The sequence below is a fragment of the Pungitius pungitius genome, chromosome 18, assembly GCF_949316345.1.
Source record: "Pungitius pungitius chromosome 18, fPunPun2.1, whole genome shotgun sequence".
Classification (NCBI taxonomy): Eukaryota; Metazoa; Chordata; class Actinopteri; order Perciformes; family Gasterosteidae; genus Pungitius; species Pungitius pungitius.
In genome coordinates, this window is record NC_084917.1 from 4,536,773 (window position 1) to 4,561,299 (window position 24,527).

The 24,527-nt window shown below is 41.6% G+C and overlaps 3 protein-coding genes across 4 annotated transcripts in view; all 3 read left to right on the forward strand.

Moving 5' to 3' along the window:
- Positions 1–4,818, forward strand: part of ccbe1 (collagen and calcium binding EGF domains 1) — a 28,093-nt gene extending 23,275 nt beyond the window's left edge. For both annotated transcript variants that reach the window (XM_037485418.2, XM_037485416.2), the window contains 3 exons: positions 67–102; positions 2,127–2,162; positions 2,592–4,818. In XM_037485418.2, the coding sequence (XP_037341315.2) occupies positions 67–102; positions 2,127–2,162; positions 2,592–2,825 (306 nt within the window). In that variant the 3' untranslated portion in view covers positions 2,826–4,818. The remainder of the gene's footprint in view (positions 1–66; positions 103–2,126; positions 2,163–2,591) is intronic.
- A 4,402-nt stretch (positions 4,819–9,220) lies between these two features.
- Positions 9,221–18,074, forward strand: lman1 (lectin, mannose-binding, 1). Its single transcript, XM_037485414.2, has 13 exons — positions 9,221–9,473; positions 10,317–10,471; positions 10,872–10,979; positions 11,410–11,471; positions 11,799–11,898; positions 12,051–12,174; positions 12,874–12,932; positions 13,094–13,226; positions 13,408–13,595; positions 13,830–13,909; positions 16,928–17,090; positions 17,170–17,294; positions 17,621–18,074. The coding sequence occupies exons 1-13, from the start codon at positions 9,254–9,256 to the stop codon at positions 17,655–17,657; spliced, it is 1,554 nt and encodes a 517-aa protein (XP_037341311.2). The 5' UTR covers positions 9,221–9,253; the 3' UTR covers positions 17,658–18,074.
- Positions 18,075–18,857: 783 nt separating this feature from the next.
- Positions 18,858–23,695, forward strand: cplx4a (complexin 4a). The gene is made up of 3 exons (XM_037485426.2): positions 18,858–19,182; positions 20,659–20,746; positions 22,804–23,695. Exons 1-3 carry the CDS (start codon positions 19,019–19,021, stop codon positions 23,029–23,031), a joined length of 480 nt encoding a protein of 159 aa, XP_037341323.1. The 5' UTR covers positions 18,858–19,018; the 3' UTR covers positions 23,032–23,695.
- Positions 23,696–24,527: the final 832 nt, after the last annotated feature.

The window sequence follows — 24,527 nt, forward strand, 5'->3', positions numbered from 1 at the left end:
GGAGAACGAAAGCAAACTGAAATGACCACAATATAAAAGCTTATATTTCTTTTTTACATTTAACAGGGGCCTCCAGGAGCACCAGGAAAGGACGGGCGTAAGGTGAGGTCAAATGAAACATGTCACATAATCTTGACCTTTCTGTGTGGCACGACCTAGAGTTGACCAGAGGAGTGCACTCAGTGCGCCTCTCTCTCTCAAAGAGAAGACGAGAGAGAGTTGAAGATGGATCCAAAGTACCAACTTGATACATTTGGCTCATCTGTCAAAACTAATTGTCTGTCAAAAGCTCTTTCTCAATAGTCAAGGTGCCTCTCATCACCCAAATGTATCCGGGGGGGGGGGGGGGGGTGAGGGGGGCAGGTAGGGCGGATTCTCACAAATCATCTGCTCAATTCAATGCTTCACGGACAGCGTTTGCTGATGATTCGATCACTACACGTCGCTACAAGCTGAGAGGGGAAGCCTGCTGTGCCACACGGCCCTCGGCAGTATTTCCTGCTTGTTGGGACGGAGTTTCATTTGTTGGAAAAGCTTCTCAACGTGAGGGAGAAAATTGTTATTTGGTATCTTGAGGTTTTTTTTTTTTTTGTAGTCGATTACTTTAGCATTTATATATTTCCATTCAACCGTGAAACCACATGAGAAAGACCGAATGGGCCAAATTATAACATCTTACCTGCTCTAGCTACTGAGGGGAAGTGGAAATGTCAATAAAAGGGGCATTTTTTAAGTGATAAATTCTTTCACACAAGTTTTGACCCAATTCACCACAACAGCAAGTCTGTTCAAGGGGCAACAGACTTGTGTGAGGACTCCACCAGATTTTTCTTGTTGTGAAAAGTCTCCTGCGGGTGGTTCCGCTTTAAGAGTAAAAGCACTACGCAGATTCCACCCTGGTTACGGTGGGATTTGTCTTTTGAGTTACAACGGCTCTGCTCGTGCCTTCTCTCTTATTTTCTGATATTCAAGAGAATCAAAGAGCGTAACGGTGGTGGAGTCTCCCTTTTCCCGCACCAAGGGAAGGTTGACTCTCACGCTGAGCTGAAGCTTTGTGATCCAAAAGAATCTGAGAATCAAACCAGACACGGGGGGGGAGGGGGGGGGGAGCAGCCAGTCGAGGCAGACTGGGCTTTTTGAGACCTAATCGGACCTAAAAGCGATGGCACTCAGACAGGAAGCTGCTTTTCGATTGGTATATGAAAACTAGATTTCCAATCATAACCCCCTTTTTGAGGCGAGTCATCCACGCCGCACCGACCCGGGAGAAGTTTGAGGTCCCGAGATCTGAAGAAATTGGGTTCTGTTGGTGTTACGGGTACAACGAGATCCCCGAGAGCCGAATGTTTGGTTAGATGTTGGATCGCGTATGGAACAACTTAGGTGCATCCGCCTTGTTGACATAGCACCTCGGTATTCTTTCACTTCAGCCCGGGATGTTTGTGTGGATAGATTGGAGGCTGATGGTAATCCGTCTCTCCGAGTAACAAATCCAAACCATCTGCCAAAACAATCACAGCCCCAAAGTGACCCCGGGTCTGCCTAACAACCGCTATGGTCATGTCCCTGTGTGTGTGTGTGTGTGTGTGCTACTGTGGGTCAACGGGCCGCCGTGAGACTTGGTGAGGCGTCGTGCGCGGTGTGTTCTGTGCAATAAGAACGAGGCACAGTTTCAGCGATAGTTCTATCATCTCAGCAATAAGAAACCATTTGCTTTGTTAGCTCAAGGCTAGATGAGGATATCGACTCGATGCTCCTGAAGTCTCTGTGTTGACCAAAGTAAGAAGCCAGAGCAGGAATCCAATTAGCTTAGCTTCGCAAAAATAAACTTGTTTAATTGCGTTAGTTTTATCGTTACACGAAATCAAATCAAAGTGTGTTTGTGAAGTTCGTTTTTTTTTTTTTTTTGCACTTCAGGTTGGTTTGTGGATTTAATTAAACTACGTGTGAGCTTTAGAGGTGGAACGTGTTGCACTCAACCTTTGAGAGCCACAACCATCATTTTAATCTTCCACAACACACATTGATGTGATATGATGGGGATTACTCAGGTTTCTCTCTCCTCCTCTAGCTCTTTTGCTTTTCCGTAATTCATATCAGATAAATATTAGTTTTTGTTTCCTCAGGGAGATCGAGGAGCTGCCGGGCCTGTCGGAGAACCAGTAAGATTTATTTTGTATCTACCTTGATGCCACCCTAGTGTGTATATAGTTACCATTATCCAGAACAACACACTTCAGCTGAAGAACGACACAGACACAGAACACTGGGGACTCTGGACTTTAGACAGCACAGTTAATGAAACCTTCAAACTCAAGGTAAATAGCACCCGGCGCAGAGTAAGCCACGTCCCCGTTAGATAAACTCTAATGGTGCTAATGTTAACACACGGTGAGAGGCGGCTCAGTAGCAAGTGACCAGAGAGAATCTGTGCGGATAAATAGAGAGAGAGAAGAAATGTAACATTTCCATTCAAATGGAAAGTAATTTTAATATCTCCATAAAGATTGTATAAGTTGATCATGTGAATATTTGAAACATAATTACATTTTGTTTAACTCAACCCCCCCCCCCCCCCCCTCCCCTCCCAGGGCCGCCCAGGCTCCTTTGACTTCCTGCTTCTGCTGATGGCGGACATCCGTAACGACATCGCGGACCTGCAGAGCAAGGTGTACGGGCGGCCCATGCTCTCCCCGGACGACTTCCCCGCGGCCCCCGACAGCTGGCGGGAGAACCAGGACACTCTGGATTTGGGCTCGGGGGAGGACCGCAAGGAACCTCCGCCTCAAACACCCAAGAGGAACAGGAGGAGGAAACCAGCGTGAGAGAGAACAGACTTTGACTGGAATATTTAATTAATGGGGTGGTTTTAAATACTTGCTGTCAGGTGTAAATATTGAATATTTAAACAAAATGTACTATATGCCTGTCGATCACAGATGTTTATTTTTGTACAATATATGTGTGAATATTTTATAACTAAAAGTAGACTCGGGAAATGCATGTCTTTCTTTTTATATATTTTCATAAACATATTCTTCCTTTTGTGGCACATTAAACTCGTAGCTCATACAGTCCTTTTATGACTTTATTATTCTGATTCACACCAATGTTATCAGAGAGGAAGACACCCAAAACCGGAATTCACTCTTTAAATCATTCACATGCACTTCTACACAGTAAGTATGTTTTATATTTGCTTTCAAAGCAAGGACAAAAAGGTAAACAGAAAAGTTGGACTGTTGTGTGAACACAATTCGGTAAAGAAAAAGATGTGGATGTGTGGATCATAGTCTACTGATATTTCCCCACCAGAGGGAGACATTCTCAAAGCCTTAAAAAGCTTTAACAAGGCTGAAGGTTGTTGTGCAAACTGACATAGCAAAAAAATGATTACACAGCAGCTTGTCCTGCATCTGAATGACATAATCCAGTATTGATTACAACCCCTCCAAATATGACAAATGTTTTATTACATAACTTTTAGGACCAGCCTACGACTGACTGGCCTCCACTTACTGACGCCAAAGGAGATGTTGTGATCGTTGATCAATTAATTTAATATTCAATTAATTGTAAGTGATAAATAGGTGGGGTGAAGAAGTAGTTTTCAATTAAATAATTGATGTAGGTGACTATTGACCTGTTAGTGTTTAATTCTGAATTTGTACCGATATGAAAACCTCAATAGGATTTTAAGATGAAATATTGTGTATGTTTGTGTGTTATGAAGTCAGTAGCTGGAACTTTTTTGGGCTCTGAAGTGAGAATGAGGTTTCAGCGCTGGGCTTCAGGCTGGATTTAAAAGGTTCGTTTCACCTTCTTTTGTATAGCCTCCCCTCTCATACCCATTTGTGCCACATTTGTCTCACTCAGTCCTTTATTTTCTTTAAGAGAAATTCATAATATGATCTCAAGTAGCTAGACGAAAATAAAGTGAAGTGATTTTTAAAAGAACACGCTCAAGAATGTGTGTGTGTGTGTGTGTGTGTGTGTGTGTGTGTGTGTGTGTGTGTGTGTGTGTGTGTGTGTGTGTGTGTGTGTGTTCGCGTCACCCCAACAGAGGGCTCAAACTGCATGAGTACTTTTATTTTTAGATACTGATAACTTTTTCCACCTCTGCCCACAATGCACTTCACTCCAAACAGCCATTCAGTACCACTCTCAGACCACCAGGTGGCAGCCTTTTCTAAGTCATCTACATTATGGTCTGTGTGATTACACCCGTTGGATTGATGCGGATCACACGGTGTTCAGTGAGCTCACTAAAGCTGCAGTGTGTAGTTCACAGAGAAGCACGTGATGATTATCACAACACAGTTATGAATACATCTTTGTGCAGGCGTTCACTCAGGGTGGTAAATGTGTGTTTTATTGCCTATTTTTGGACTAAATGCCTGCAACAAAATATTTAATTTGTTTGACAATAATGTGAGACCCGCCTGCTGGAATGACATTAACTGAAAGACACACTTGAGTAGTGGTTGTCACCATTCTGTGATAACCTGTTGCATTCTGTGATAACCTGATGCATTTTGTGATAACCTGTTGCATTCTGTTATAACCTGTTGCATTCTGTTATAACCTGTTGCATTTTGTTTCCGGGAACCAAAGCATTACATTCAAAACAGGAAAATAAAACAACACCACTGCTGCTTGTCTTCAACCACAATTAACAATTACTTCAACGCGTTATTACAATTCCAATCATCATTTCATCGATATCACAAACTAAAACACATTAGTTGATTATTCCAGTGTGTGCCAAGGATTCCTTTAACGCATCAGATGCCACCTTTATTAAACGCTGAGTCATTGTTTACATGTCGTTTATTTGCTTCACGGTCGGCCCATTTTCAGAGAACAGTACATGTCATGATTCACATTTGATTAAAGAGGGGCCGAGATGAACGTCCTCTGCACATCATTTTAACAAGCTCGGGGCATTTCGTACTGAGGGGAAAAACTTGGCAATACGTTGCTTCGAAATCCCCTCTGGAAGTAATTAATCTCCATCATACAAGGGCATGCCTTAAAAGATTTCCAATATTTGCTGAAGTGCCCCCTTGTTCCTAATTATATCTCCCTGCTTGTCCCCCCTCATTATTTAGAACTACCCACAAAAAGATTCAACAGTGAATGGCAACACCCTCGGTCCGCTTTCCAAAGAAAATGTTTGATAGTGAATGAGTGAGTTACTGTGCTGCGATAAAGGCCTTAATGAGGTAATTTTATTAGTAGTGGCTGCCCAGAACTCTTGGAAACTAACAGAGGAAACAAACAGAGAGAGGCAGCATAGAGAAAATTAGTGCTACCCAATTCATTAATTAATGCATTAGTGTGGACAGCAAATTAACTGCCCCAAAAATCCCCCATTCAGTGAAGATTGTGATGAGAAAAATACATTGTTGCCCTCCGACGTAATTATAAGACAGTGCCAATTCAATTCTAATGAGGTGAAAGGCACCCCCTTAACATACATCCCCTATTTCCCCCCTCAAAAAGAGCCTGCTCTTGTTGGGGCCTAAGTTTAAGGAAGTATTGAGAGTGAAGGAGACAATAATGAGAGATCGGCCAGGACTAAAGTGCTTTATGCGCTGCAAGCAGGTAGAGGGGGATTGAATGGCCCTCTTTCTGGGACTCCTGGGGGGCCTGTCTTCCCAGCACAACAACACTTGGCCCCCGAGAAAAGGGTCCGCTGAGGAGCCCGCAGAGTGAATGGACCTGTGCTGCACAGGGTCGGACTGAATGGCCTCAAGTTCCTCAATGATTACAAGCTATGTTGCGCCAGCCGGCGACTACACAAACGTACACGGAAAAAAAAACGCACACGAGAAACCCACGTAGGCAGCCCTCGCCCTTCCACCTCTCCCGCTCATTGAGTTATCTTTACTCATGCTTTGTCTCCTCTAATTGGAGCTGATGAGAGACTAATTGGTAGCTTTTTTACAACACCCAGTACTTAAGCAACAGCAAGCCGAAGGGAGGCAGCATGAGCGGAGTTAATGAGAGGCTTTGCACAAATGAAAGCTTTAAAATGGGCCCCGTTTCACAGACCGGGAGCGAAATGAAAGTTGAGAATATCTTTTGTGTCCCCTACGTCTTTCACTTTATGTGCAGGTATCTGAAAAGAAGAGGGAGCGCTGGAGGGCACACAGTGGTTGCCCCGAAAACGTCGAGCACTTGTGCGCATAAAGGGATCTGTTTTGCATTGTTTGGGGCCCATCGTTTAGTGTGTCTGTTAATAATGAGAAAAGGGCCGCTCTTGAAATGAATGTGCCAGAGTCCTCGGTGGACAATAAAGTGCCCTCCTCGGGCCGGACCACACTGGGCCGCGTTGAAGCAATCGGGGATAAAGCTTTCGTCCTTCTGCATTGTTGAGGGTGAGTGTGTAGCCTATGCGCCCCGGAATTGAGCCGGCGAATAAAGCAGTCCACACTGGACGCGATCATTAAATCCGTTTAAAAGTGTCCTGATCAAAATCCGGTTTTAATCTTTAATAATTGGGGCTTGCACGTCCCGTTGGACGCACACGCGTGACATGGCTGAATGAAAATCAAACTCATCCAGATGGTAATTTGAACGTAAAGATGGCGATCTCCTGGTCCTCCTGCAGGGCCAGGTAGAGATTTGCATGATGGCGGTAAACTTAAGAGCCCAGCTGGGTTCGACCGCAGGACGTTTCCTTAACACGCTGTCGTCTCAGCTGACGTGTTGTTCGTGTGATAATTGACTGCTTTTGTGCTTTTCGGGTATGAATAAACACCATGAGGCAACAGGCTTCATTTAACTAAGCCGCGGTGTCACACCGGGGGGGTGGACAAGCCACTCTCCCTTTCACCCTGATGTGACGTGGGTAAGACAAACATCTTTAGATGGGGAACAAGCAACACGACTGTTATTTGTTTTATCCGATTGGGCCAGTTTAACATTTTAAAAAAGATGGCCCACCCCTTAAAACACCCGCAGCAGTTGGAGGTGATACACTTTTAAGGTATGAATTACTGTGGTCGAAATGAATGAAACATTCAGATTCATCCACTTCAAACTCCTTGCGGCAATCAAATGCAGATCCACGATACGTTATGTTAATGAAACATTAAAAGCTCACGCTCCAGAAAACTCCAAACCCAACATACGTTTACCACAGCATCCTATAATTCACTGGCCAAATATTTGTGCTGACTCATGTGATGGGCTATTCACAGTCTCAGTGACCCATTAACATCCTGCAGGTCCCTATTGTCCACCCCTAAATGGAGCCATTAGCATTGCTATTGTGATTTAAATCCTACATTTCCTTACAAAGAGTGTGGTTTAACTCTCTAATGAGGACTTCCTCAAACAAAGGGGAGAGGCCTCTGTTTTCTCTGCTCTTCAAATTCACTGGAAAACTGTTACTTTTCATAATATTTGTGGTTTGCATGAAAGTAATCTTATTTCTGAATTACTGTATTTCACTTATGTTGTTTTTGTCTTGTCCTGTTCATGATGTCAGTTTATACTCATCTTAATTCAGATCATGTCCTGGACATAATTAAGGGCAATCTTTTTCTGATATATTTTACTTTTTAAGGCATACAATGACTGCACAGACACTACTTGGATACACAAGATGCAGCATTCCCTGTGATGAAATGTATTTTTCAGAATAAGGTTATTCATTCTTTAACGAACAAAAAATTGACAAAAATAATTTAGGTTATGTTTTAGCAAATAAGACAAGAACCAATTTTAAAACAACTTTCTTCTGCTCTCCTTCCTGTGAGTGTTATCCACCAATAAGACAAACTAGATAGATTGTTTTTCAAACACTCAAAGACCATTCCTGTGTTGCGCGACTATCCTGCAAGTACCACGGCATCTAAAACTTCATTCCCTGCCAAGTACCAACCATTTGCCAGAATCGTCAGTCTCTAGCTTAGTGTCACCACAAGGACCTGCTTTGTTCCGGGGGTTCGTTCCTGAACCCGTAATCACTGGCCGTGACAGAAACTGATGCTGCACCTCCAGTAGGAAGAAGCGGCCTTACCTACAAGCGAGTGACACATAATTGTGTCATCAACGGTATCCCACTGAGGCTTTCAGGCAGCAGTGAAAGCTGCAGCAGCAGCCAGCGCAGCGAGGTCACTTAACCTTTTGCTGACCTCACGCAGGGTGACGAGCGTAGCTGAAAGGACTAAAGCCTCAATTGGGATTTTGGCATAACGGATAAGTTTGTTTGTTTTTTATAGCGTGGGTCTCTGATTGCTGATTCAGCTCATTTGTGAATCATGAATTATGTTTTTTTGTAATCAAAATGTACAATGTACAATGCAGCATGATGATTAGATGATGATGGTTTGAGACCCTTTTTTTAATACTTATGTTTAATGATGTGGCCTTCACAATTATCACTGAAAGATGATCGATTTTTGTACAAATGGGGCGACATATACACTGCAATGTCCTCTCGTTTATTTGATTTAACAGAACTGTATTCAGGAATACACAACATGTGAGCCCAATATAAACTGAGATCATGTAATTACTTAAACTGAGTCACTGTGACCAACTCACATAAGTTAAAATTTACTTCAGTGGTGAAAATCATCTAAGAAATTATGTCATTCCTTTTCTCACTTGTCATTGGCATAAAAGAGACTGTTATTTTGTCTATATGTTGTGTACTTTGTACATATTTTTTACTTTCATGTTGCTTTTCCTTTAGGTAAAAGTTTTGGACACACTTTCACATTGAATTGAAGGGAATGTCTGCAAACCTTTGACTGGTACTAAATAAATCTCTTTTTAACATTAATATAGTATCTTCTTTGGAAGGCTGGTCGAGTAAAAAATAAATGAAAGGCTTCACTTGTGCTTTGGGAAATTCTGATCTCTGTTTTTCTGATTTGATCTGATTTTTGTATTATTATTAGTAAAATGATTAGTGTTACACTAGCATTTGTATTACAATATTTTTGTAAACCATTGCCAATAGCTTAGTCTTACAAGGTGACTAGTTCAAGGATCAGCATTGGCATTATCAAAAGTCCAAAATCGTGTCTTTTTTTTGTTGCAAAAATGTCAAATGCAATGCCAATGTCTGGCATTTTATCGTGTCAGCTGTTTGGCTGTAACATTAAACAAAAAAAGACGAAGAAAAACAGAAAACGACCAAAAAATCCTGACCAATCAGAAACCGCCCTGTTGGCCCTACAGACTTCCCGTCATGCTCTCGGGCCCAGCGCTACGTCAGCAGTGATACAGAAACATGGCGGTGTCCACAGCACAGCGCCCAACTGCCAACGCGCGCGTCTTGATATTAACTTTTCTCACCGCCTTAATATCTAACCGCGGTGTCGCTGACGTCTCCCCCGGTGCCTCCCCGTCAGAAGAGCTTCCTCATCGCCGATTCGAGTACAAATACAGCTTCAAAGGACCGCACCTGTCTCAGCCCGACGGCGGCATCCCGTTTTGGATCCACAGTGGAAGTAAGTTTTCCAGCCTGTCAACGTCACGGAGCCCCTCCGAACAAACTCCCGCATCGTGATGGCTTTTTCTTTCATTTTTATTTATTTTTTCCACCGCTGCGGGGTTTTCGGTGATGTTTGGAGGGTTTACAGCGGACGTGTCTCCGCGGAGGAGGTTCACAAATGACAGCAGGTTTTTGCTTTGTCCATTCAAAAACCGCAACAGGGGATTCATTCATTTGTAGCAGCCTAGCTTTGATGCCACGGTTAGTGTCCTATTCAAAATGTGTCCCGGGTGGATTCAAAGGCAGAGGGTCTATTCGGAGTCCGTGCACAGCAGGAGCAACGGAAGTGTTGAACTTTCCTCTCGCCACAACAGGCCTTTGGATTCTTGCATCACCCAGTGACTTGTTCACTTGCTGATATGAGCGCTCAATAAGCAGCCGCATGAGATTGCACTGCACTCCCCTTTCAAGCAGCGTTCATATAACACCCAAACATCATCGCTCTGCACCTCTACACTGACAGATAGATAGAATGTGGGCAACTAGCCGCAAACCAGGGACGTTCCAAACAAATCTCCCTCGGCCACCAACAGTTTTTTTCCCCCCAACCTAACCCAAACTATAATGGCTCACGAACATTATTCAAGATACAACGATATGAAACCGAGATAAGCAGCAAGTGATTAGACTTTTCACTCCCGTTTCAGCGCAAGCATATGTTTACTTGGAATGGAGGCAGGGAGACAAAGATGAGAGAGGAGAGTGGCTCAGTGTGTTACATTAAGTATAGAAATGATTGTGACACGTTACTAAAATCCTGCGAATTCTGTCAATTTCTCTCCCCCCCCCCCCATTCAAGATGCCATCCCCAGTGCAGACCAGGTGCGCATTACGCCGTCCCTCAGGAGCCAGAAGGGCTCCGTGTGGACAAAAAACAAAGTCAACTTAGACCACTGGGAGGCCGAGGTGACCTTCAGAGTGTCCGGACGGGGCCGCATGGGGGCAGACGGTTTGGTGAGAAGCGGTGACGCGTCCGAGCTATCAACACAACACTGAGCCAACATACATGCAGCTCGACTATTATAATGCTCCAATCCTAATCCACACTACCTTCCAGTTTACATGTAATCCACAACCTCAAATGATCACCTACCTCATAAGTAATGAAACAAAGATAAATAAAAACCACTGTGTTGATGTGAAGAATTAAGGTCACTTGTAGTGAGAGCTGACAATTTACCAAATTCTGTCAAAAACTTGCCTTTGATGGTTTGAGCGGCTTTTTTAGAGATGTGTCAGATTAAAACACCTTTTAATATTTATTCCCAAAATTCACCACTGACCCGACTTAACCTATTTGTTAGCAGACCTGAAAGCGAGCTGGCTTTAGTTTTAACTCACATTTTACCATCAGGCCGTGTGGTTCACCACTGAGCAAGGCCTCGACGGTCCAGTGTACGGAGCCGCCGACATGTGGAACGGAGTCGGAATCTTCTTTGACTCCTTTGACAACGACGGAAAGGTCAGTGTTTGTTTGTTTGTTTTTTTAACCAAAAACTATAAAGGATTGTTTATTTCCAAGTGTGTTCCTGAAGGTACGTCATAGGAAGCTCATTCAATCTGGGAATCTGTTTTATTGTCATAAACAGATTTAGTCATAGAGAAAAAGTATAAGTATAAATACATTATATGATCTGTGCACATTTAGCAATGTACTTTTCACGTGGTTATTATGAATGTTAATTCAAAAGTATTTAAATTAACATTCATGAAAAAACCTTTTTGTTTCATAACTGGATAAATAGGTAGGTAAATAGATAACTTTTAAAACAAGTGTTTTGGTAGGTCTGAATATTATGTATCTCAGGTATGGGATTAATGTTTTAAAATAGGATTAGGAAGAGTACAAAAGGATTAATGTATTCCCTTGTTTTCTTCCATCTTCATTCCAGAAAAATAACCCAGCTATAGTTGTTGTGGGAAACAATGGAAAACTTGTTTATGACCATCAAAAGTAAGTAAACATTTTTTTTTCATGCTTTCCTCGGACGTCATCACCAACTCAGATTTTAACAACTTAAAGAAGATTAGGAAATATGATTATATTTGCTTGGAAAGTAAATAATCCTCTATCTTTCCTAATCTCCCTCGGGCCAGTGAAAGCTTTAAATCACTTTTCCAATGCCATTTCAGTCACTCATAGCTTTCACACTGTTTACCACTAAACATGTGTTTACAAAAACATACATTTATGTTATTCACTTATTTAATAAACTCCCTTTTGAGCGCTGCGGGGAATGCAATTGATGACATTTTCCCTGAAATTGTTGTTTTGATCCAGCGACGGCACCACGCAGGCCCTCGGCACGTGTTTACGAGACTTCCGCAACAAACCCTATCCCGTCCGGTCCAAAATCACCTACTACAAGAAGACGCTGACGGTAGGAGAGCACGCGGGACGGCGCTGGTTTCCCGTGGGGGGGGGAAACCTAAGCCCGTCAGCCGCGAGGAGAATAAAATGAAAGTTATGGCGTCGCGCGCGCCCCTTGATCCGCACAGTCGGCGGTAATCGTGGTTCCGCCTTCCTCCTCAGGTGATGATCAACAATGGTTTCACTCCTGACAGAGACGACTTTGAGTTCTGCACAAAGGTGGACAACATGGTGCTCCCCAGCCAGGGCTTCTTCGGCATTTCGGCCGCCACCGGTGGCTTGGCAGGTACGGTTCGAGCCTCTGTGTGAAAAGGTTGTGTGTTAAATGTGGGTTTTGAGTAAATCTCTTAGTCCTAATTAAAACGGTTGTCCCCCCTTGAGCCACTTAGAACGCAGACTAATTGGCTGATCTTAAGACGAGGTGGAGGCACAGACAGGCTGAGTTGTGGTTATTCCACCGGATTTAAAGTACAGACAATAAAATGTGTACAAACCCGGATCTATGAATTTGTAGTTTGTTAAAAGAAGAAATATGTCAATACAATGATTTCCTGCATTATCTTTATTTTGTGATATTAGATCCATGAGATACCCTGTTTTCTCATAACCATTAAGGTTTTATTTCTCTATTATTACCTCTATGGTGTATTTGAACACTTTCACACTACAACCATTATTAATCTCTAAAAAGATTTTAATATAACATTACCCCCAATATTGAGGTTTATGTTGTGTTAATGTCATTGATGGTCATTTGTACACTATTGAGATCTTTTTCCTAGTTTTACTGTCGTGTCTGACCTGCCGTTCCTCTATTGCAAAAAAAGTCAGCGGATATTAGCCCTGTTTTATTTAAAAAAATATATAACCACAATTAAAGAATATATATCATCTTGTAGCCATTTTACCAATTTAAAGTGCTGCCATGAATTAAAATATGTTCATTTCTGTTGTCATGTAACTCAGAATTCATTTTCTCCTTTAGATGACCACGATGTTTTGTCCTTCTTGTTGTTTGGACTCTCAGAGCCAGGCCAGCAACCGGTAACTACATTTCACCAGAGCCCCTGACGCTCTGACAATCCTGTGTGTGCTCTTTTGTAGCTGTGTGTCTGTGAGTGCCCGTGCATGTATGTGCACAAGTAGCCTAAGCACATCTATTGAGTTCACAGACGTTTTTTTTTATTTGTCTCCCCCCACTGAAGCCCCCACCCGATTCCGAGATTCCTAAAGAAGAGAAGGACAAGTACCAGGAGGAATTTCAGAACTTCCAGCAAGAGCTGGACAAAAAGAAAGAAGAGTTTCAGAAAGAGCACCCGGACGTCCAAGGAGAGCCAAGTTAGTTCCCCCAAATCAGAGCGACGTCATAGACTGAAACATTATGTTTTATATAATCTGAACTAGCAAGGTTTAAATTGCTTATATGAAGCTCTAAAAAGGGACAAAAGTTACCCAAACACCTCCATTAAATGTTTGCAGATTTAATTTTAATTGCTCCAAATGTGTGCTTGCTCTTCAGTGGAGGACTTGTATGAGAGCGTGAGTGACCGGGAGATCCGCCAGGTGTATGAGGGCCAGAACCGGATCCACCTGGAGATCAAACAGCTCCACCGGCAACTCGCCATGATCCTGGACGAGCAGCGGCGATACGTCTCCGTCCTCTCCGCCGACGTCCTCAAGAAGGGGACCAACGCCGAGTCGGGACAGGTGAGCGTTTCAGCACACGGACGCACACAATACGCCACAATGCCACACAAGCGGTCATTTTTGGAGGCTATTTTACATTTAGACGAGAATGCTTACGACTCTTGACGCCATGATTTAGTGCATTTTTAAAATCTTTTAACCAACATTTTAGTCTTGTCTATTTGTGTTTATTTGTCAACGTTGTGGGTCCTATTTGAAGAAAGTTCATGACGTTCTGTTGCCTTCCTCTTTTAGCTGGATACTGTGGGTCAACAACAGTTGGGCTCCGTCATAAGCACCCAGGAGGAGGTTCTCAAAAACCTGAACGAGCTGAGGTAAGTCACAGCAGGGTCACGGTTGTTGACGGTTGTCTTTTAAAACTAGTGTTGTTTTTGCATCAAACGTAAAGAGAGATCTGAGATAGTACCTTGAAAAACAAGTGAAATCCTGGCAGTTAAGTCCCTTAAATCACATTTAATCTCAGGATGCAGCGGTTGCAGCATCACAGGTGTCTTCCAACTGCGGTTAGTTAGTCACATGCGCATTCCCACACAAAGACAATGTGGAAGTTCAACAGCACATTAGTGTCACTACTCTGAAAACAACCCCTTAAACAAAACACCAACCACTGTACAAAGGAATGTACATAACAATAAAGGTAGGTAAAGAAAATGAATTTGACCTTCCTTACAAAACGGTATCAAACCATCTAAAAATGATATAATTTCTGAGCCATAAAGCATTATATTGTAATATCCAGATGTAATCTTCTTTTTCTCCTTCCTTAATTATATTTATTGTCTGCTTACCACTGTGAGGAGAGCCTGAGCAGCTTTTTAAGATAATACAGCTTAGAAGAGATTTCATGATGGTGTGCCTTCCTTGACTGTTTGACTTTGGTACTTATAGTTAGTAAGCCTGAGGAGGTGTTCAAAAAATAATGTATGTATGTTCAGGGCTTGTGTCTATTGCCCTCCTAAGGTGCTCTTAGGCTTAGTCATTGTGAGCATTCAACAGATTTAAAAACAATGTCCTCTTTAAAACCCCGCTCATACATTTGTGAGGGGATTTAATGAGGGTTTATTTTCTTTCTTTCTCTCTCCAATAATTAATTCATGAATGGTCCAATTAGTCGTCTTATTTATTTCTAGTCAACCTTTTTGGACTCCTATGTTCAGCTTTTAATTAATATAAGCACTCTGCCCCATCTGAACGGATACATCGAGTCTTATTTATTCAATAAGGACATGTTTGTCCTGTGGCCGCAGTTCCACAGTGTGTCTTAATTTTAACACACCATCTGCATTAAGAATTAATCAGAATCGCAAGATATTAAAGATTTTATTCTATGTAACATTAATCTCTCAGCCGCCTCTTGTGTCATAAAAGAACCAAGCCGTTGATATGCCCTAAATCCAACACGACATTCATCCTCAAATACATGATTTTCTTTATTATGTTGCTGACCCTTGACACACATGGACCCAGACTCTCACTTGCGCGTCTGATTTGCTAATTAGACCCAAGTGAACGAGATTCTACGAACAGCAGGAAAAGACGAGTTTGTGTAATGGGTCAACTTGTAGACAACGCATTGTGAGGGGTGAGCTGGCAAAAGGCTGAGGCCGCTCCGTCTAATGTGCTAATGTGAGCAACTGATCTGCATCACTTTGTAGATTAAGCTCTCCGTTTATCCCGGCCCCATCTTTTAAACACAGAGTTTATGATAGGACTTCATCTCAGACCCCAAGGAGGGCTTTCTGCTCATAAATAGGTCACTTGTAGCAGATGAAGATTAGATAAAGGCTTTAATAAATGCTCACTTACTTTCTCAAGGGAGATGTCCCTCCCCCCCCCCTCCTCCTCTCTCTGAAGTAAATTAGATTTTGTTTATATGTCATCCCTGTCCATCCTTTCAGACCTCGGCCATGTGGCAAAGCAAGAAAAGGCCAGCGTCTTAGCACCGTTTTGCCCTTATGAGATTAGTAGTCTTTAAATACATCTGTCGTACACAAGCAAAACACGCTTTACCTCCAATTGATTTCTGGTCACAATCCTCCCCCCGGGGCCTGCCCACTTCCTTTCATTTGTCATGGCACTTTTTTCCTCCTAATCGTCTTAGATGTGTTTAAGATGATAAGGGAAACTTACTGCTTTCTCCCTTTTTAAGCAATCAACGTTACGAAATTTCATTTGGGGGGAGAAATATGATCCAGGCTTAGATGTTGTGATTCTCTCCTGAGAATACTGTACACTGTATTTCATTCACTGTAATGTAATTGAAGGTGAAGCACACAGATTCATAATTAATTATGAATAATGTGTGTATTTTTTAGGTGAACGATATTGGTAAAAATTAGATATATACCATATATATATATATATATTACACATATACCATCAGCAGACATGTTCTGCTCTTACATACTTAAAGGAGTAGTTTAACGAAGTCTTTATTGGTTGCTTAGCAACCTCTCAATGAGGCCAGGAATTAATGTTGCAGGTTTTTATAGATTTAAGTAATATATATAAAATGTTAGGTACACATTAGAGATGCTGGTGGGATTTGGTTTAGAGTCAACCTGCCAAAACTCACTTTGACCATAAAATAAACAAATAACAAAGTGTATTTATTTTCAGTCTATTACTTGTCATTTGAAATGTAATTTTGAAAGACACTCACTTTGTCAAGTTTAGACCATCACGTTTTCCCGCATTGTGGATGATTGACTTACTGAAAAGCTACAAACCAGTAAGGGGGAAACAACTGGTCTGTGTTTTTTTCATTTGAGGGAACCACTTTAAAAAAAAAAAAAATGTTATTTAAAACATTTACTCAAGTTTGGAAAGATTTACAGTTTCCTCCCAAAGAAACGGTGAGATGTGTTTACGATGACTACATTCATTTGTTTCCTCTTCGGATTCCTTTCTTTTTATCTTTTAGCATGATGCTAGCCGGATAGCGGTCTGTTTCTTTACCTCCTGCACTTGTAATCTGTTGTAAGAACATGTTTTCATGAGGGATTAATTCAGCAATCGTGACCTCTTTTATCGGATGGTAATTTTGACTGTTTTTCAAACTTTGACAATATGTAGCCTCCAGTGAATGGGGATTATGGGATTAATTTTGTACAATTTGTTACTGTAAATAAATGACACCACACAGCATATTTATGTACATCATGTGTCCCCAACATGGAAATTGTCATAAGTAAACATTTGAACCACATTTCAGAGTTATTTATTTGATATTAAAAAAGCTTCTATCATTTCAGTCCTTTGGGGAAAGCAGCTGAAGCTTCTTTCGAGACTCAGTTTGTGTCCTCTCTTTGCCCCCCCCCTCCCCCCCGCAGAACCTTCTTCCACGAGTCCCTGAAGCAGATCAGCTCGTCCCAGCACCAGGGCAACGCCGGCGGCATCGGAACCTACGAGACCATTCAGCACTTCAACGACATCAAGGAGCACCTGCACACGGTCAAGCGGGACGTGGATCAGCTGATCCAGCGTAACCCTCAGGTACGGATCCCAGCGCGCACCACTCGGTGGGGTAGATCCCAGGTGGCGCTGTGACTTGCTGCGTTTTTTTCACCCGCAGAATCCAGCGGAGAAGATTGTGAAGTGCCCCGAGGCGCCGCCCATGCCTGCCTGCCTGTCCACGTTTCATTTTGTGATCTTCATTGTCGCCCAGTCGGTCCTGTTCTTCTGCTACGTAATGTACAAGTAAGACGCCATTCGTGTTGATTCAGTGAGAGTTATGCACTGTAATAAATAGAAATAATAAGTCAATTAATATATTCATTTTTATTATTAATATTATTAATAATGTATTACTTGCATGCATCACTAATGATGATCCAGCATTATGATATATAATGTTCCATAATGGGCACATTTTGCATAATGACTACCTTTACTTTGGTACTTTAAGTATATTTTGACGGTGATATTTATTTATTTTGGTTGAGTGACATGTTTTGCAGGACTTTTATCTGTAACAGAGTATTTCTACGTGCACCAGTGTCTCTGACGCGTTGTTTCTCTTGCAGAAGTCAACAAGAAGCAGCAGCAAAGAAGTTCTTTTGATGAAATCCATCTCTGAAAAAAGTGTAAATGAGAAATTGTTCATTTTTGTCAATTTTTTTCTTCTTATTTGATTATTTTCAGATTGTAAATTATTGTACTTGAAAGTTAGTTTTAATTAATGACATTTTTAATTTGATCAGTTAAATCATTGCGTATGTGAGACCTCTGCGTTTTCAACATGATGTAAAATTATCCTTGCAGTATTTTCAGAAGGTAGGATCCTTTTTGAGTTTGTTTTCAAAAGTCAAAATCTGCCACCAATCCCCTAACGTGAGACAGAACTAACAAAAAACCTGTGTTTTCAAATGTGCAATTTTGTATTAAAAAATGAATAATTTAGTGAAGAAACAGATGTCTGCTTTCTTCAGGTCAGGATCTGACGTATGCTGAACAATTGGCATAAACAGAAGACTCCAATCACTGTGTGGCGTCTGCTTATTTCATCATGGGGGGGGGAACACTACTCCAAATATTTACCTTTTCATCTGTATTTAATCTCTCGTGATTCCAGCTAGCGGAATCGTTTCGGTTATTTTTATATTCATGTCAGAACATCATTTCAAATCTCTTAATTGTCCCCATGCAAAAATCTTAATTAAGTAACTTAACTAATATGTAACTACACTTAACACATTAGCAGACATATTTCTTGCAGATGGGCCTTTATAATAATTGTGTGTATAATAATATCGGGTTAATCTACAACTTCTTCCCCCGTAGCTTGGAGATAACGATGCAGTGATCCCCCCCCCCCGCCTGTCCCTCATCCTCCTGTCAATCATCCTCCCACTGAACAATAGCGCGACCTTAGCGATGGCCCCGGTGGGGGGATGAAGACTGTAATCCCACTTCTCTCTCCCTCCACTCTGCTGGGTCTCAGCAGTGTGTAATCCGCACTTGGGCCAGTCTGTATTTCACTAACATGATTAAGGAGTAGTGGGCGGATGGTGTCTATGTTTGGTCCCAAACGGAGGATGGCCGTCTCCATGAGAAGATGCACGATGAGCCCTGTCCTTCCAAAAAGAATGCACAAAAGAGTCAGAACCAATAAAGTGAAAGATTAACAATGGTCCCCATGATTTAAAAATAGACACAAAACAGGCCATCTGCCTCTAAGCGTAGTGGAGCAGGGAGGATTAAATCCAGATTATGGCCGCTGCATGTGTGTGTGTGTTCTCGTCAGTGTGTCCTTGGCTCTATAGACAAGCAGCAGGTTAGCTACAGAGCTACCACTGGATTTGACAGCTAAAGGAAGCCGAACCGGTGGGCGCCATTAGGGGAGCAGCGTCACTTTCACCTTTTTTTTTGATAGATATATTTGCACGCCCTCGCCCCAGTGAACAGTCCCGCGGCGCCTCAGGATGGCTTTCTTGATCAAGAGCATGATTGGGAACCCCCTGTCGGGGATCGGCCTCGGCGGCGGAGGAGACAAGGAAGAGGAGGCCACCCCCACAGATCCAGCCAAAGCAGCGGGGATGACACGCGAGGAGTATGAAGAGTACCAGAAACAGGTGGTGGAGGAGAAGTAAGTAGTGACTCGGACGGAGTGGATGCCGTTGTTCCAAAAGGGAAGCAGAACGTTGGAATCTGACCTTGAAGAAGTGTTTGGTACTCCCCTCCTTTCTGTTTACCTCCGCTCCTTTCCCCCCCCCACTAACATCTGTTTTAGACAAACTCTTATCTGAATGAAAACATTTTTCACATCACATCCACGTATCGTGATGTATTTTTCGTTCATCTGTGGCTGAAGGTCACAGCACAGTGGATTTCTGTTTTACATAAGGACCCGCTGAGGCCGATGCTCGTGCCTGAATCAATAATCTCCCATAATCTGTCATCTATTTTTCTGCGTCAAGAACAATGACGCGTAACACTTTTTGTTTAGTTAGAAAAACAAGCATTTTGTAAAGTGGCCATTTGACTTGCAGCTCGAACATGTTGCATTTTGGGCAGAAAACATCAAATTAAACGTGAGCAAAATCTATTTTATCTGTAGTTTATTACATCAAAAGGGTTTGACTCTTTCCTTATGGATCACATTTTGATAAACTCTCCCGCCTGTGTGAATGTACACACAGCAACGTCGTCATTAAGCCGTCCTTTATTCAATTTGGAAGAAATCGGGTCAATGACATACAACATTTTGAGGGATGGACGTTTGTGACGGAGTGTTGCAGCATCAAACAGATCCTGTATTGCATAACAAGATTAATCCAGGCTCACCACTCTTCTGTTTGGGAAATGACCACATTTGGAACCAAATCAAATGTTGGAAAGACATTTAAATGTCAGAACGTGGAAGAACTTCTAAAAACGGTCTGTATAGTGTGTCAAACAGAACAAATGTGCAGTTAGCTCCTGTCCACTGTGTTTCTGTCTCGCTGCAGTTCAAGTCTCGGTCTCTGAGCTCGATTTCCAATCTGCTTGCGCCAGTCTGACCTAATAATCCCGTTTTTAATTAGCAGAGGGAAAGTACGAAAATACGCAGGTTCACGACTCACAGTAGAAGATAAAACTTTTGCCTTGATTGCTTGATTCAAATTTTAAATCTAGAACCACTCACACTTTCTATAAGCCTGAGATGTTTTAATTTAATGTGAAACACAGCACAGTTTATGTTATATTCTACAAATCCAAAGGAAGTCAATACCAGTTGTCTAGAGTAAAAGTTATTAAATTACGAGGGAAAATAGATGTCCATGGACACACTGAAGATTGCAAATAACCAAACAAAACATGGACTTTGTGTTGAGCTCGATAGGCTCCCTGTTATTCTTGAGATGGGTCCGATGTGTTTACATGAACAAAACAGCATAATATTTTTCATGGAAATTCAAATGCTTATTATGCTGCTGTCGAGCCGTTGTACACTGATGAGAACAAAAGGTCTTAAAATTCCACCTTGCTGGTGTTTTCCCTGCAGCTTATCCCCTTTGTACAAAAAAACAACAACAACAACAATAAAGATACTGTGTGAATAATATGTGTTTGTTCATGTCAGGATGGAGCGAGATGCAGATTTCTTACACAAGAAGGCGGAAAGGGCCACACTGAGGGTGTGTCTCAGAGAAAAATACAGGCTGCCAAAGGTACGCACCTTTTATTCATACGGTCCTTGTGTAACTCATAGTTTAGAATTTCATGTATTAATAAAAAACTCTTTAATAGGACCGCAAAGACATAAAGGATGACAACTGCTTTTCTTAAGTATATAGTTATTGAATGAAAAAGTTAATAACACACTATAGATGCAGGTGGACTGAGAGGCCTTTTTAAGTACCAACTTACACTATGAAGTCGTGTTTTATTTTAATATTAACTCTATTTGACCATGTTTTCATTCATTATCTGTTCACACGGTGGCCTCCACAAATGCATCATTCTTAATTAATAAACACTTATATCTGTCATATCTGGCTTCCATTATAAACATATAGATGCCTCAATTCTACACTTACTATGAGGCTTCGGCAATCAAGCGGTGGTTTTTGTTAATGCCATTTTGATTGCACATTTATTTTTCTCATTCTTTACAGATAATTTAATCATGAGACAAAGCGTGCTCAGGGTGACTGAGCCCGTGGTCTCCAAATAAGACGCTTTGTGGTTTTGGTTATCTTTTGCTTAACGGCGCCACTTGGCAGCGGCAGCTCGGGCGTCAGGAGGCAGTAGATTAGTGGGAAACAGGAAGCCGTCGGCCCGTGTGTCCCCGTACTGCGCCCTGGGTCTTAAGTGTCTCAGGCATCATTAGTGTGAACTGGCTTTGAGCAAAGAACTACACCGACCGTGGTGGATGTAACGCGCCAACCTGAACGCTTTTAAAGAGACAAGTAAGCTGTGATGGAGGGAGCGAACAAGGTATGTGAGGGTTTTATAAGCGATCCATAAGCCAGTTTTGTTCTATTCCGGTAAATTCATCTAGAGGGGAAACAATTGATTGTAAGGAATCTTTTATCTTGTTTTTGGCATCTACATTACATTACATGTCATTTAGCTGACGCTTTTATCCAAAGTGAGTTACAATTAGTGCATTTCCACATAGAGATACAAACTCAGAAGAACAAGTAACAATGAAGTACAATTTTCATTCTCAATAATGTTTACATGACACCATAGTTTAAAAGAACCAGAATCTGTGTGTTTAAGTGGATTTTCAATAACAATCATGTTCATTCTTTTCGTGAAGTCAAGGGAGATTAAGAACACACCTTCAAGCTATTGAGAGTAAGTCAGAATAAATAATAAGGATACCGCGTGAGTGGTTGCTGTTCGTCTCGTGCAACGTAACACACGATATTTTTAGACTATCGTTGGGATTGAGGGAGGGAAGGCTAAAGCAGGGCTGAGATAATCCCACAGCTTGAAAGTTTAAAGTAGTCTCAGTACACTGCCTGTCGCATGACTCGAGACATTAAGTGATTAGATTGAGTCCGTCCGAAAGACTTTAAACTTTATTTACTTTATTCATTACCGGCATTTCTACGACGCAAAAGACACTTGTAAGTAAAGTCAAAGGAGACTTGAATCTTCTTCGTAAAATCTCCTCGAGTGCGGTTACTCGAATGTGCATTTAGACAAAAAACAGTGTTGATGCTTGATGATGTTCTGCGTTTGTATTCAAATAAAGACCAATGTATTGCATCTTAAAGCACTTTAATACGCTCCAGCAGAACTGAGGTAAAGGCTGACACTAATTCAAACCTTGTTCCAGGGATTAGGTTTAAATTTAGTTTTCCCTATGTGGTCAATAAATGCACTTTTGTCAGATCAGACAGTAAAAGGTCAAAGAGGTATGTTGTTGTTATTTTGTGTTTTTTAAGTAAGGCAGACAGCCTTAAGGTGGTTTACTTAGAATGAAATGGCCTCAATAAAGAGGTTTTAAGAACATAAATATGACAACCCTGAGTTTTAGGAAAGTGAGCATTTAATATAATGTGTTAATAGAGAAAAATAAATAATGTGTGAACCTAAAAAGGTCTCAAATATCCACAGTTTCATTTAAAAATGAAACTGTGACTTGTTTCATTTGGATGTTGGAAATATCAACTATATGTGGATGATACAGAGATATCTCTGGATTGCGTACCGCAGCAGGACCACTGTGGCACTTTATTGACCCCGTTTCCTCCCCCGATGTCCTCCGCAGAGCGAGCAGGACGAAAACATGATCGAGATAGCCGGGGACGACGTGGACGTGCCCGAGGAGCTGCTGAAGATGGTGGACGAGGACGCCACAGAGGAGGAGGGCAAGGACTCCATCATGGGCCAGTTTCAAAACTTGCAGAACATGGACATGGACCAGCTGAAGGAGAAGGCCTCGGCAACCGTCACCGAGCTCAAGACCAAAGCGGAGGAGAAGTGCTGCGTCATGTGAACAGTCCGAGAGGGGGTCTCCTGGGTTTGAAGGCTGGAGAAGAGGAAGAGGAAGAGGAAGCACGTGGCGCAATTCAATTCAAACACTTCCTGGGAACCTGCAGACTGAGCTGTGTTAATAAATCTGGGATTCAGTCACAATCACAGACAAAGTATTCACTAGGAAGGCATAAGAAGGTGTGTTTATGTCACTACGCCCTCCACCTACTGCGTCTACTGAAGGATGCATTGTAAAGGTTTCCCCCCGCTAGAGTTCCTAAATGGATAGTGATCTAAAACGTAATCTTTGCAGTAACCTGAAGATTATTCGATTACAACCATGAAGCTGTGACCGTTTTTCGTAGTATAAGCGTGGTTCGCTCTTTCTCTGTTTGTTGTCGAATGCAACAAGTCTATAACAACTTGATTTTCAGTCAAACAAGTCACAATGTAAGAAACCCCTCCAACCCCAACAAAAAAAAGACGTATGTAAGTTAAATCCTGTGTGAGTGTTTAAACTTTCCTTTTGTTTTATTGGTGATGTGGTCGGTATGTGATCTTTGAATTAGCTATGACATTTACTTTCTTTTTCTTTTGGTGTTATTAAAAGCGGATGCGATGATTTGCTTTGAATTTCCTCTTACTCACATTTCGGGTGTAATGAAAGGTGTTGAGCCTGAAACATTTGGAGAGATAGTTTGCAGATTGCCTAAAATCAATCTTCTTTAAAAAGGAAATCCATTATCATAAATACTGATGAAACATGGACATGTTGTAAATATTCTGTTCAAATAAAGATGTATATTAAATACATAAAATATCTTAAGTCATAGTGACGTTGTTTGGTCATGATACACGTTCAAAGTCTAGTATGTCATTAACAATCATTAAATATTATTAATAATATGTAGATAAAATAGTAATACAAGTCTTAGTCTAGCATGTCAGGAAAATTTAAATTTTTTTAGAACAATATGTGAAAATACTATTCAATATACATAAATATTAGGGCCGGGACTTTAGCGCGTTAATTACGATTAATTAATTACAATGTGAATTAAGATTAGACTTCCTAAATCCTTTTTTAGTTTTGGATAACGGACATTTATAATAAATCCTAATGGGATATTGCCCCAGAGACGGATTGGTGCATCTTGGAGGATCAACCATGCTATTCATCCTTCCTGCATTGGTACAGGGACAAGTGAGTTGAATTTGAATGTAACAGAGAATTGGAGGGTGGATGCACTAAAAAGGGTAAACAAATCTACACCCTGTGCCAGACTGTCAGTTTAAGGTTGTCCACAGGATGCCCTGAAGTAGACAAACATGTGATTGTCTTGAAAAATGCCCTCAGAGGCTGTAATAAGTTTCATGTCAGTGTGACCACTGAATGAGACACATCTGCTCATCTTTACTGACTACTCCGGCCTTCTCTCCCGTCAAAAAGGTGGAACCCTATAGGCTATGTAGCATGGCTAATAAGTGATAAAAGTTTAATTAGCAATTAACATCAAA

Coding starts and splice junctions, on each gene's coding strand:
- lman1 (XM_037485414.2), top strand. CDS start 9,254: ATGGCGGTGTCCACAGCACAGCGCCCAACTGCCAACGCGCGCGTCTTG. Junction 12,933..13,093: donor CAGAGCCAGGCCAGCAACCG/GTAACTACATTT, acceptor CCCCCACTGAAG/CCCCCACCCGATTCCGAGAT. Junction 13,227..13,407: donor GGACGTCCAAGGAGAGCCAA/GTTAGTTCCCCC, acceptor CTTGCTCTTCAG/TGGAGGACTTGTATGAGAGC.
- cplx4a (XM_037485426.2), top strand. CDS start 19,019: ATGGCTTTCTTGATCAAGAGCATGATTGGGAACCCCCTGTCGGGGATC. Junction 19,183..20,658: donor AAACAGGTGGTGGAGGAGAA/GTAAGTAGTGAC, acceptor TGTTCATGTCAG/GATGGAGCGAGATGCAGATT. Junction 20,747..22,803: donor AAAAATACAGGCTGCCAAAG/GTACGCACCTTT, acceptor TGTCCTCCGCAG/AGCGAGCAGGACGAAAACAT.